Genomic DNA, 14,400 nt, shown 5'->3' on the forward strand with positions numbered 1-14,400 from the left:
TGTCTGACAGAGAGATCACTTAGCTCATCACTGAAGACTTGCACCTTTATGATGAACTCTTGGAAACAATTAAACTGCTTCTAGAGTGATATACAATACTAAAATACTAGAAGAAGTAATTTCTTTAGATTATAAAAAATATTTCTTCTGTCTAGGAGAAAATGTATTCAATTATTTGAATATTACTTAGATGGAAAATGTTTTGTTGTAACAATTCTATAGAGATCTCTCTCTATCTCTTGTTTTGGCTCAAGAGTTGTCTTTAGAGAAAGAATTTGAGTTAATGTCACACTGTGTTAAAGCAATATCTGTATTGTTTCTTTCATCCTAATATTCTGGACAGGCTTTAAAAACCACTCTATGGAAGTTGCTGCTTTATGGCTAAAACAGACCTCAGGCTTCTCTTAACTTTCATGGTTATATATAACATGTTTTAACTTTCTTAGGGGAAAGATGAAAAAAGGGATGGTGCTGCCCTGCAAAGTCATGGATGTTTTCTTCTTACTGTCTCTGTGATGGTGCTTTGAGTCCTACACAAAATTTTGTGAGAAAGACACATCCTACACATTCCCTCTCCAGAGGGAAGACCTAAGAAATGTGACAAAGATGCCTCTTGCAGAAAAACATCATATTATCTTAGAAAAAGTTGCCAGTGACAGAGAGATGTTTTATATTCATCTTTCTCTTTTGCTTTCTCAATTGTTCGGTGAAGATAGGTCCTTGACAAGCCATACTGACACTACCACCCATCACTTTGCTACAGTAGATGAATGCCTGTGTGCCTATGGAAAAATCCATTTCTGGCTGAACATGGTACTTTCTGATTTTTCACAAACTCAGGATCTTAAAGCAGCAAGATATGTCATGTTCACTTTGCAAATTTGATCTCACTATCTGTTCTCAAATACGTCCTTACCCATGAGAAAGGACAATATATTAGAGCAATATTTATATACAGCTACCTGATGAACAGAAAAACACTGACCTTGTTTTGTTTTAAAGTGCCATTTTACATTTCTCCATTAAGCAATAAAATCAGAGATTTAGGATATTCATAACCAATATCTTAAGTGACAAGTTTCACAAAGGAAGTTACATATATACAGCACAATGCTTTGAGAGGATGATCACTGGATTTGGATATTCTCTCGACATGAAATCAAACTGTCAGACTGATAATTTACTTTTTTCAATAAAAATGACATTTGTTTGAAATAACTTTTAGATAGCATCCTGAAGCATAATTGGACATCAAAAGGAAGTAAAAACTTCCTATGAGGTCATTATTTTATAACAACCTGGAGATGAAGGAGAGGAGAGCTTGAATGTATATTGTACAACAGAGGTACTAGAGCTGTGATTTCATACTCAGACATGAATAGACCTCGATGACATATGAAATTAAAGACTGTTTAGGTGAAAGCAGGCATTGGGTTAGCATCAGACTGGAGTGAATTCATTGAACACAGGAGACATACTTTAAGCATATCCTCACCACAACAAAAAATCAGTGGCAAGAATTATTCTGAAGTATTATTCTAAGGGCTGTTCATTTGGTGGATTTTTAAAAAAACAAACAACTTCCTCTACAAGCCTTCAATTTAGGTTCCTTTTTAATCTTAGTCTAGAATGGTCCCCCATGATGCTCTGCTATGGTTTTTCCATAAGAATTCCCTGATGAAACCAGTATAAAGCACAGACAGATGTCACAATAGTTTCATGGTGTGGAGTTGTCCAATAGAGCTGATACCAGCTACGCTTGATACAAGTGTTTCCAAAATCCAAACAAAGATTTCAAAAAGTATACATGAAGTGGGAATGCCTGATCTAGAAAAAAATTCAGAACTATTTATTTAATCCTCAAAAATTAGTAGGTTAGAAATTGTTCTGGCTATGAAATCTGCCTGTCTGTGATAAGTCTCTGTAGGTTGGTAGCAATTCCTTCTCCAGAGGGCAGATTTTCTCTGCTGTGTTTGAAAGCTATAGCTGGAATTCTTTCCAACAAGGACTGTGTCATGCAGCACCAGCCTGAAAAGGAAAAAGCAATGACCAAGAAATAATTAAAAAACCAAAAACATACCCGATGAATATCATTCTGCTTCTGCACAGTGGGAAGATCTCCACCAATGGGTGCTTGCTGTTTTAATTCATCCTCCTTCAACTGCAACCATGCCAAAAGTTCCTGAAGAGAGAGATGTAATCGCTTCCACTGGTCGGTACTGGCTTCCAAATGGGATCTGAAAGCATGTGTTAAATATAAGATAGATTCAGGCACAGTGGAAGTAAAAACCAAAATGTAAAAGCTTATTTACCGAGAAAGATCCTAGTGTTTCATTAAGTTAATGATTTTTGAATAGCTTCAGTAGCTTTGAATTAGATTCTGGCAACACAGATTTAAATTTGGTCCCACAGTCCTGGCTTTTTTTCACATCTCTTGAGTTTTGTTTTTGATTGGTTGGGGATTTTTTTCCTTTTTAGTTTTCCTCTTCAGCAGTGAGTAATGGCTGTGCTGAATTGTCAGTCTCACTAGAAGTGCACAATTATTATCCAGAACTAGCATGAGAAATGTAATCATCACTTAGGATTACTAGGATATTATTTACTTGAAACGTAGAGAGTACTTTTCCAACTCAGTGAAGAGTGAGAATTTCTCTAAACCACTCCATAAACCATTAAACTTACACAAGGTTCATTCTCTTAACTTTTTAAAATAAGAGAACCTATGCCATTCTTTAAAAAATATCATGAAGAAACTGTTAAAGCCAATAGAATCCCCATACAATGTCTACCCAGATGTCAGTGGTGTGAATGAAAGTATTTGAAACACTGGGAAAATCAGAAGACAAAATATCATTTTATGCAAAAAAGGTCTGCATCATAAGATTTTCTAAATATTTCCTCTGTATGTGCATAAATGTGTTTTTTTGGGATCAAGTATTGAGCGTCTAAATTTCAGCAACTGTTTTCTGTGGCTGCAGTGATAAAATCTTTCATTTTCTCTGTGCTGTAGATAAATCCCATTAAAATTTTGTCTTTCTGGAGTAATGAATATGCTATTTTTTAATTTCTGGTTTAGAAAAAAAATCCTAATTCACCTCCAAGTAATGTAAGAAATCCTCTTAGTAACTCAAATCAAAGGAGTATTACATAACAGTATAGTGAAAAAATGTGCAGGGAAATAAAGACAAATTTTCTTTTATTTCATATATTTCTGTTTAAATTCTAGCTTCATTCATATAACATTTATCTTCTTCCACAGTGATTGCACATAAAATCATTCTCTTCTGACACTAAGAATTCTATTCCTATACCTTATATATAATGTTCTATAAAGAAATGTGAAAAATATGGACTCAGCATTTTTGCAAACCTTATTACTTAGTTTGAATATGGAAATGAGGAATTGATGGAAGTAGGGACAGTTGCATTTCTCTGAAATGCTCAATGAATCCTGTCTTCTTTCCAACTTCTTATTTTAGGTAATAAAGTGGCAAGGAAAGAGAAAGAAAAGGGACAGATCACCCACACTCTGACAGAAAATTCAGCTGCTCCCAAAGTATGTGAGCTAATGGAAAATCTTCTCTTTTTTCAAACTTAAATGCTACATGTGAAGGACACACATAGACCAGGCCTTGTGATCTCTTCTCTCACAGGGCATCTGGGAGTTTGGGCAAAACTGCTCCACAGTAGGGGGAGGTCAGTCCTGCAGACAGCGAAGTCTAGAGAAGGTCCTGCATGCTAAAACATTTAGATTATGTTTATATATTATTTAGATTTGTGTATATATTATAAATTATTTACGATTAGGGTGGTGAGGCACTAGAACAGATTGTCCAGAGAAGTTGTGGATGCCCCAGCCCTGGAAATGTTCAAGACCAGGCTGGATGTAGCTTTGAGCAACCTGAACGTGTCCTCGTCAGGGGACAGGGGAGTTGGCATCGGATGATCTTTACAGTCCCTGCCAGCCCAAATCATTCTTTCATTCTATGACACCTCTGAAAGCAGCAAGGGAGAGCGAAGCAGGGATATTTGTGGAGAGTTGCAGGAGGCAACGACCAGAGCAGGGACCACAGGATTTTAGGACAGGAGACAGTCAAGGAGCCAAGTTTCCAATTCAGGCAAATTCTCTTGCCTCATGTTTATCTTGGCAGAGGCAAGCTTTCACCTCTTCTGGAGAAGGGCAGCAAATGGAGGCAAGCACTTCTTCCCTACTTCCCCAGGTCTGGTTTTACAGGGGAAAAATGCAAAAGGAGTGACCTGAAGGGGTTTTGTTACTGCTGCTGTGCTTTGACCTTCCCCAGTTAGGTGATTTTTTTTCCAGAACCTATCTTATTCTGCTCTTCCTTCATCTTCAAGAATATACCTTTATGCATGCACACACCAGTGCACATTATATGCATACACTCATTTATTTATTACTGTGTTCAAGACGTGCAGATAATAGATAATAAAAAAATAGTTTAAAAAAATATTTATAAGAAAGCAAGTGTTTATTAGGATAAAATGTGCTGACATACCAGGATGAAAGAAAGGGAGGAATGGAAAAGATCTTGGCTTCTGTTTAACATCTACCATATCTTTTATCTAATGCATTTAGAAAAGAATGCCCACCCAAGCTGACCTGTGGCATGGGTCTTCTGTTTCAGCAGACTAAAAGTTACAGTAAATAAAGAAACTTCTGGGACCTATGTCTGGAGAACGTTTCATATTTCTTCTCTAATCCCTCTTTGGTGTAAGCATTGCTAGTTATGATGAAATCTATTCCATTCTGTGCTGTGGATAGAAAGAGCTCCAAACAGGCAGATTGAGAAGAGCTTTACATTTAGTCTGGTGGCCAGCAACACTTCAACTGAATATCTGAGGATTTAAGAATTGTTTCCTATCCTAATCCTAAGTAAGTTGTTGAAGACCTCTAAGCCTTTTATTGGAAGCACAGATTTTAGAGGGGAAGTTTGTTGCTTTGAATGTGCAGTGCAGGAAATCACTGTGATGTAACTGCGATTTACTGCTTTTGACTCAATTAACAACAGCAGTACATTAAACTGCAAAATAATGAAAGAAAGTTCTATATGTTTAATTACTTTTAATGATATTTATGATATAATTTATGATATTTGGACAACTATTTATTTTGATCTCAAAAATCGCTGTATTTGGGCAAGTTCATAGGTAAAATAAATGCAAACAAAAAAAATCTCACACTCTGAAGGGTTTTATTCCTCTTCTTTTGCTCCTCTGAAGGGAACAAAAAAAAGGAGGAATATATCTTTTTTTAAAGTTACTCCTATCTTTTCAACACTACAGCCTTCATTTATTTTTAATGATTGATGTTACAGAGATGGTTTTTGTCATTACACAGCCTGACCTTCCTCAGGACCTGAGCTGAAAAAAGCTAATATTTCATACATTACTTCAGAAAACACTTCTGTCTTTTTCTGCCCTTTGAACTACCAACAACCCACAGCAGGTGAGAAAATGAAAAAATGCCCAAGACTGAGTGCAGCTGAGCTGGGTTGCCTATTGCAGAAGCTGTATTTCTGGAGAAAAGCTTCTTGGACAACTTCTTTTGTACTGAAACTTTCAGTCCATTGAAGCCTGAATGGCTACTTGATAATTTGTAATGGTACCATTTATTATATTTGTCCTTGCAAACAAAATTGTTTCCTCTCATGATTCTATCTATGGATTTTTTTTACCCCTAGATTTTATTTAGAAATTCTGTCCACTCTCCTGACAACAGTTAAAATCTTAAATAATTTGTCTTCTCATTTGCAAGGATATTTTTAGTTTGCACTAGAAATAGCAGTCATTAAAATAAAGCTTATCATAAATATTGGTTATTTAATCACTTTCTTTCATGACTCACTGATAAGTCATATCCAGTTCTAGAAAAAAAAAAAACCACATTTAGAGGGGGTACAGTCGCTGTTTAAACATGGCAATCTTTCTCTCTGTAATTAAAAAATTTCATCATATGCCTCAAATCCTAATCCTCTACTATCATTTTCACACCAAAAAACCCTAATCATTCTTGCAAAGTTAAGCCAACATCCAAAGTAGCACAAATAATTTCAAAATATACAAAAACAGTGCCAACAGAAACAAAATTAAACCTTTTTACTTGCAAATGGTAGCATTCCATCTGATATGCCAATGGTAGACTTTTGCTTAGGTACAGGTCCTACCTAATGTTCAGAGATTTCTTCCTAAGTTCACTCCATCTGAGGTTCATGTTATCCAGACGTCTCTGCAGCAGGGTTGCATCCTCAGAGCCTTCCAGGGACCTCAGGATTTTCTGCCCATTTTCATCCAGGTTGTGATAGATGTCAGTGTGAGTATCAATTTCTGCCTGTAGTTCCTGTGGAAGCAATACAAAACAATGTATCTGATTTGTTTAAAAAATCACAGAAACGATGATTTTTCAAAGGAGTGGAAAAATCCTCAGTGCAACACAGAGCACAGGTTTTGATTACTCCTTTTACAGCGATATCATGTCCTGTATACCAAGCCATGTTTCCCTTTCACATGAAGGCCAGTGCGTTGAATGTGACCTTTTTTCCATACGGAGCACATTGAACAAAGTTTTGAAAGCTACAGGTGTAGCCTTTGGCAGGCAACAAAGCAAGGACAAGATATATTTACTGCCCTGATGTGGGAAAAGCAAAGAAACACAAAATCCTCAGGATGTCAGGTGAATCTGACCTTCACGTGATACGTCTTCCTGTGCAACATTTTCAGTTTGAGCTGGGGACTGCAACACCGGTCCTGCTGCATGACAATTCCAAGAAATCCAGGCGTCTGCAGCAGCCGGGCTCTGAAATGCCAAGTTCACTTACATTCTGTTGACAGAACGCATTTTGGAGCACAGGCCTCAGCAGTCAATAGCAATAAACAGCCACTTTGTGCTGTATCAAAACACTGGTTGGGGCCATGGCTGTAGGAGGGCCTGAGAATAGCAAGGACCTAGAATATGCAACTGGCAGCTCGCGTTGAACAGCCAACTTTTCTTATCGCCTCGTAACTGCAGGCCAGCTCTAAATTTTGAATTCATTTTTTCCCCCTCATTTTTAGCACGGCTGTTTCTGCCAAAAGAACATTCTTTAGAGAGCTGCCTGGTACCAGCATTCCTGCCTGCCCACACACTCAATGCAGCCTTTGTACGCTGGCTGCCCTTCCCCAAGACGTTTGCATGCTGCAGCTCCGCAAGGTCAGAGGCATTTGCAGAGAACAGTGGTTGAATCAAGGTCATTAAATGGAATAAAAAAAATAATAATAATAATTTCAACACGTACATGAATGAGTGCACATGTACTTTATATGCAGCCACATTTGCACAAAAGAACTTTTACTTTTGAACAAAGAAGCACACAAAGAAACAAAGAAATAATGAATAATGAATAAGGCTCCACATTTTCTCTTGGTTTGCTGGAGCACTAAGATTTCTGGTGGTGGTTTCTTGCTGCCTGAAATGGGAATGCTAAAGATAAAGTGGGGAAGAGGAAATGATTTATGGCATTCGAGAAAAAGACCCAGCACTAACTGAGCATCACAGATAGTCCCCAATGGAAATTTGTCGCAATTTTCTTCAGAAGAATGACTTTGAAAGAGGGGAGCACACGATCTGTCTACTTGGTGTGTTCTTAATTGAATTGGTTTTATTTGATATTTTAAGTGAGATGTTAGCCGCACTGAATGATGAGTAGACTGTCCTTGTTCACCTCCTGCTGTTCCAAATGTCCTTAACTGGACACCTTTCACAGCAATGACTAGCATGACATCTGGGGAAGTTTTAAGGTGGGCTAGCAACATCTTTGGTACAGAGTAAGAATCCTTCTCCAACTATTTTACTTATCTATTGTCATTCAAGCAGTAAAGTAATTAAGAATCAGTTTGATGTACATCAGAGGTAACTCTGCAGAATGCAACTGTATTATACACTGTTTTTATTTATTATTGTTCAGGCAATTTATATTTTTAAAAATGGCATTATTAAGATACATTAAAATGCACAATATTCCAGGTATGAATGTCCTTACTTGAAAATTTGTATTTTATTTTAAGTCTGAATGTTGCTAGCTTCAACTTCCAGCTGTGATACTTCATTTTTGCTTACCTGAATGAAGAATACTCTATTACCAAATTTCTTTCCTTCCATGTATGTATTTGGAGATATTATTTAAACTAGGTTAAGTATAACAATACTGATGTAAACAGCTGAAACAACGTGCAAGAAAGGATAAAGTTCACAGTAGAAAATTCATCTGTTAATGTCTATGTAGTTCTAAGGTCTTCCTACATTTAATAAACAATAAATCTATTATTGGATGAAAGAATTACATGCACTACCTGTTGCACAAAGTTCTTAGTTTTCAGGGTAGTGATGGAAACACTGAACTTACAAACTTGTTTCTTTTCCTTGGCAAGAATATGTGCCATGAAACACGTTGAATAACTATTCACAGTAGGAAGCTGTCAAATCTATGCCCTCTTGTGTTTTACTATACATATACTCATAGCATTGCACAAGCAAAAGTTCAAGAAAGTACCTTTTCCACTACACCTTTTATGTCTTTCTCCAGACACATACATAATTCTGAAAATAAAAGCAAACCACATCCTTTTATTATTTCAGAACGCTACATAGCATCACAACACATCTGGAACGTTAAGTGGGCAATGAGCATGAAAAGTGAAGTATTCTTATCAAAAACTTAATATTCAAGACTGAGTTTTCCTTATTCCAATTTACTTCTGTATACTGCACTTCTGCTGCTGCTCCCAAAAGTAGTTTATTGCAGCTAAGCAGGAAGCCTCCACTGACAAAGATGAAAGATAACAACAATATTTGCTCCATTTAGGTTGGTGTATTTCAGAACCTTTCTTTGTGACACTTACACATCCCAAGAGAAGCAAAGAGCATATAAGAAAAAGATCTATACACCTTTTATTTGTTTTCTGAAATAAATAAATCCATATTTGAAAAACAGAATATGAATTAGATTCTTTTTCTTGACAACAAAAGAGCAGGAAGATCTATTTAACCTCAAAAATTGCTCAAATATTTACAAAAATATGCTGCCATTACATGTCATACCAAGAAGCATAGCATGTAGACTAAACATACATTATTTATTTCACTTCCATATTTCCCAATGTGTTCAAACACATGAAAAGACTACAGAGGATAAAAAATCAATCCTGGTAAAATTCTTCTGAGTTAGAGGTGGAGTGTATGCTGCATTTTTGCTGTAGTTGTTATTACTGAGACTGTGCTGAAAAAAGATTGGCTATCTGCTCTTGAAAACATCAGAGAACAAAATGAAAAGCATCTTTTTGATCACAAGTTACTGCTTGGAGTGAGCTGAACTTCCTGGAAAGAACTGCCACTCCATTAGGTGCTGAATGAAGTCCTCCTTTATTAAGATTAACTACACAGTTAGATGACAAAAGGCACCATAATATTTGTTTGTAGAAACTTAGCTGAACAGCTTTAGAGGTTTCTACATGTTTAAAAATGTGCACTTACATTATTTTATTGTATAGAATAAGTGTGCATCTAAGACACAGAACTAGGGTGATAAAGAGATGAAATGCGTTTTGTCTCAAGGATAAAAATCTTCTTGGGAAAAACAGGGTGAGGGAAGTTGCTCTGGCTGTTTCACTTTTGTCCTGAGCTCTTGAAACCACCACACATAATTTCAGAGAAGTGCACTAATGTGGTACGTGAGCACACCCAATGCTGCCAAAAAGCTAGGGGATGGGTGATTTCTCACTTGCTCAATTCAGTTGTTCTCCCTTGTAATGACTGCTCCCATTTTCCATAGAAGCCCAGATCCTCACTGCCCTAATTCTTGTGCTAGGCAGAAGAAATTCACCTGTGGCTCCGTGGGTTTTATTTTACACAGAGCACTGCAGAGCTCAGCTCAGCTGTCGCTGTGAAATCCAATGCACTCAAAGTTCTGTCAGCTTCCACACAGCACAGCTAGTCCTACAAGAATTCAGTATGGTTTGAGATACCTTAGCAGAAATAACTAATCAGTGCCAATATCCTTCATATCCCACATGCAATATATAGACATGACATATAAAAGACATGACACATGTCAAAATCTGCCATTATTTTGGCAATACACCAGAGGGGGATTGGTAGACTGAAAGTAAAATGAAGTCCTAGAAAGAAGGAATTAGTTCTCTTTCTTGGACTATAGCTGAGTCATAATAAAACATGGAAATCAATGCAGCGCAGCTGACAAAATATTTATCTTTTACACAAGGTAGAAAAAAATCATTATGCAATAATTTAAAGAAATTAAAGGACCCTAGTTCTCCTTTATTTGCAGCTCTGTAAAGCACATCTTAGCAGTTTAGCAATTGGATTTCAAATTAATCATCCTACTTGATTTCATTTAATTACATCTAAACTCCTCTAAATTTCTGACTCTGCCTAAAGCATAAACTCTTTGTGAGGGTTCAGAGAGTTTGAGACTATTTTTCAGTGCCCTGGCACACTCCAGCAGCCTTTGGAGAACAGAAACCCGTGCACATGGTACCACTCTCACAATCACAGCTTATTCTCCTGCCTGCTAGACAGAGGGATGGTTTTGTGAGTGATACAGTTCTGGAGATGTTGAATTAAGGGCTGCAGCACAGCAGGTCAAATGCATTTTAAGTACTTGAGTGATAGATTCAGTGCAAGGTGCACTTGATCTTTCTTTTGTTTTTGGCAACAAACAGAAGGCAAGTTTGCACTAGGCTTAATGACAGTTTCTCCTTGTGAGCTGGTTGTTACTATTTGGATAGAAAGAAATGTATATTTTTTGAAAGAGAATATTTGCATCTGAAGATTCTATGATTTAGATTACTGATGAAACAAACCAGTGAAGTATTTCTGCTGGTTTGCAAGGCATTTCTGGTCCCTTGAAAGTTCTCTCTTTTAAATGTCATAGTTCTTTCAAGAACTGCTTGTTGGATTTGGGTCTCTCTATTTTTTTTCCCCATTCCCTCATCAAGCTTTTAACTAATTTTCTCTTCCAGTCCATAAGCAAAACTTTTATTGAGTCTTAGAATGAGACTATTCACTGAACAATTTACATAATGATAAAAACTTCTCAAATGAGATTTAAAATATAATTAAAGGGCAGACTTACTGAGTTAAAAGCATTGTTGTGAAGTGGCTATACATCATCATGCCAAGAAGCCTCCTATTCAGCTAGCCTATGGCATGACCCCAATTCCAGTCTGGTATGATTACATCTCTGAGTTTCATGCTAATGACTTGATTAAAAAGAACGATAAAAAGGTCTTTTCCATTGTGAAGACAAGCTTATGAACATAATTAAGGCATTTCTGGTTTCCCAACACATTTTTCAAGATAAAAAAGGGTAACAGCTAGTCCTCTAAGAGAGAATCAAGTGCTGATGAACGGAAGCCAAAAGTATAACTTTGCCCTGCAGAAAGCAATCTGTGTAAGTTGCATCTATCATTGTTATGGTTTAATTCTACAAGTCCCAGAATAAAGATGTGACCAAACTTCCAATTCAAATGCTACTTTCATCTAACAGAAGATTGAAAAAAGCTTTCTTTAGCAAGTTGGGCCCTGTTTTCAGAAAACATTATTTTTATAAACAGACAGAAGAGCCTTCAATTTAGGTTATATTCAGATTGTAAGAGACTTCACGTTGCATCTAAGGATGCAGCAATCTCTTACTGACACTAACTGCAAATGCAGTGTGGGCTTCTGGATTTCATTTACATTGGGCTGCCTCAGCTTTGGAATAGTAACTCTTTAGCAGCACTAACACAATCATTTGAACATATATTAGTGTGCAGATATTTATTCACAAAACCTTTTGCCCACACATAAGGTCTTGTATTTCTCCCTTGATCATAGTGAAATAATCAGGTTTTTGGGACCTCTGGCAATTAACTTGTACTCAATTATTTGTTAATTCCATGTGTTTGGAAGGAATTTGTGGACTTCTTGGAGAGGTTTTTTGAAGACTGAGAAAAACACCCTGCTTTCATTTACATGAAATGAAAATATGAATAAATGTATAAAATAAAGAAACAAATGTTTAAAGAAACAAATCTTTCTGCATTTATAGTTTCATTTAGGATTTGACCCTTGTCTAGAGAAATATATCCTATTCTGATAATAGTGACTTGAGTGGAAATTATTATATTTGCTGTCTACTTTTCTTGTCATTATATCTAGATGGAAACCTTAAATAGAAGGAAACCTCGTGTAAGTCTGAGGCTACACTAATGAAGAAAAATTCCTTGTAGCCACAGAATTGAAGAACTTTTACTGCATAGTGTAAAATATAAATATGTATTTTACTAACATAGCCTGTACTCTCTTTCAGGCAAGCCAATCCAACAAAGCAAACAAAGCACATTTTTCAAGTAGGAGTTGCAAGTGTTCTGTATGTCAGAAAATCAACCACCTCTACTGAGAAGTCTAAGAATGGGCTCAGCTATCTGCCTTTGAAAACTGTATTTGAGATTTGAGTGAGTGGGAGGGAAACAGCATAAATGTGCATAGAATCATACACACAATTTTCTGAAAGCAAAAACCTAAGGCCCATTACAAACTAGCAGGGTTTTTCAGATTTTAGAAGGCAGTCTGCAACCCCCAAATATGCACACCCAATCCCCACACTTCAATGAATGCCTGATCCCATTCCACCTGCACATGCTGTCAGCACACTTACCCTGTCAATCTTTTAGCAACCTTCCTGCAGCAAAATAATTATGCTGCTACTTTCAGTATGTCTAATTTCTCCTCTCCCTGCTTCCCAGAGATCAAACAGTACCAGCACAAAGAACATCTTCCTCTACAGGAACATTTACTTCCACTTAGTTACTCATGCAAGGTGCTAAAGTCCTGTCGCATAGTTTGGGGAGCATTTATCTCTCTCAGTTCTGCTGACACTCCAGTACTTCAAAATAATACTAATTTCCTTTTACAACACACAGCTGGAAAGGCTAAAATACACAACTGTCTCTAGGTCTGGAAGAAAAATAATTTGTACATAAATAACTGTATATTTGTTTCACAGTACACCAACATGTAGCAATAAGGTATCTCGTGTTTTAGCACCTATGATACTTATATAAACATTCATCCTTCCCTAAATACATGAACATATACAATCTTCTTTCATATACTTTTAAAGCAAATATTGAAGGCATTTTATACTGAAAAGACATTATTTCTGTTCAAAGCATTACCCTAATTTCTTCTTTTACAAATAATTTTTACAATCTTCTTTTCTCTTTAAAAAAAAAATCCTGACATTTAAAGGTTTTTTGGTAACATCGTTGATGTCTGGAGAAAAATAATTGGTACACCAGTTTCATAACATGATTCTCAATTATTTAAAAAATCATAAACTCTTATGAAAATAGAATAACACAAAACATAAAGCAGAAACTAGAGGCCTCATATGTTACACATCATTAAAACTGGAACAAGCAGAACAATAATTATAATGATTTTAGGACCCGTTTTAGAAGGAGTGTTTCTTGTTCGATAGGTAATGAGATCTCAGTTAGGAATTTCTACTATTTCAGATGTTCTTTTCTACGAGCATGAAAGATCCACTGCAATTAACTGTTAATTAATTAATCACTAACAGGTTAATTGGGACCTGTGGGCATTATGCAAGAGGCAACGTGGCAAAAGCTCTGGTGCTTCTGCACTACTTGTGTCAAACCCTCCCTACTGGAGGTGTCCTGAGGAAGGGCCAGGCAGGGCAGGCACTTGAGCAGCATAAAGGGCGAAAGCACATTTCATCTTGATTTTCAGTGGAAATCCAGGTCACGCTAGTGTGGCCTCAGGATCTTCTGACTTCCTAGGTTTTAAGCAAGAGATGCCAGTAAAGTTACCACAGAGAGAAGGCTGCTGTGCAGCAGTCAAGTGTTATCAAAGTCACTTTAACAATTGATGCTGGCTGTTCCTGTCATAACAAAACAGAATTCACCAAGTGTTGGTCAGTTTACTCATTAACAGGAGCTGGGTTTAAGCTGCCACAAGGAAAGTTAGTTTTATCTTGCTGATGGTGTTTTAACCTCAAGGCTGCTCAGGGTGAGGAGCACCACATGATTAAACACTCAGTGAGAAGCCAACAGGCCAAAGCTACCACTTATGGCCTCTCCCTGTGCAAATGGACTCCCCCCATAAATGCAACAACAGGCAGAGCCACAGAGGCTCAGGCAGCCCCCAAGAGCTGCTGCCAAAAGGGCTGGCACAGAAATAGAATAAGCTGTCAGGTGTCATAATGTGTAATTTCATGTTTTAATACCCTGTGGTTTATTCCTTTTCTCTCCCTGGGGTGGTGCTTTAGCCTGGGCTATCTGTCTTCCCTGACACCTCCCCTTATTCCTGAATGTTCCCTG

The 14,400-nt window shown here is 37.0% G+C and overlaps 1 protein-coding gene across 2 annotated transcripts in view; it reads right to left on the bottom strand.

Annotated features, from left to right (window-relative positions):
• DMD (dystrophin) overlaps window positions 1-14,400 on the bottom strand; it is a 978,378-nt gene that overhangs the window by 187,915 nt on the left and 776,063 nt on the right. For both annotated transcript variants that reach the window (XM_063392999.1, XM_063392994.1), the window contains 2 exons: window positions 6,186-6,358; window positions 2,081-2,237 (listed from right to left, as the gene is read on the bottom strand). In XM_063392999.1, coding sequence (XP_063249069.1) covers window positions 2,081-2,237; window positions 6,186-6,358 — 330 coding nt within the window. The remainder of the gene's footprint in view (window positions 1-2,080; window positions 2,238-6,185; window positions 6,359-14,400) is intronic.

This window comes from Prinia subflava, chromosome 3, assembly GCF_021018805.1.
Source record: "Prinia subflava isolate CZ2003 ecotype Zambia chromosome 3, Cam_Psub_1.2, whole genome shotgun sequence".
NCBI lineage: Eukaryota > Metazoa > Chordata > Aves > Passeriformes > Cisticolidae > Prinia > Prinia subflava.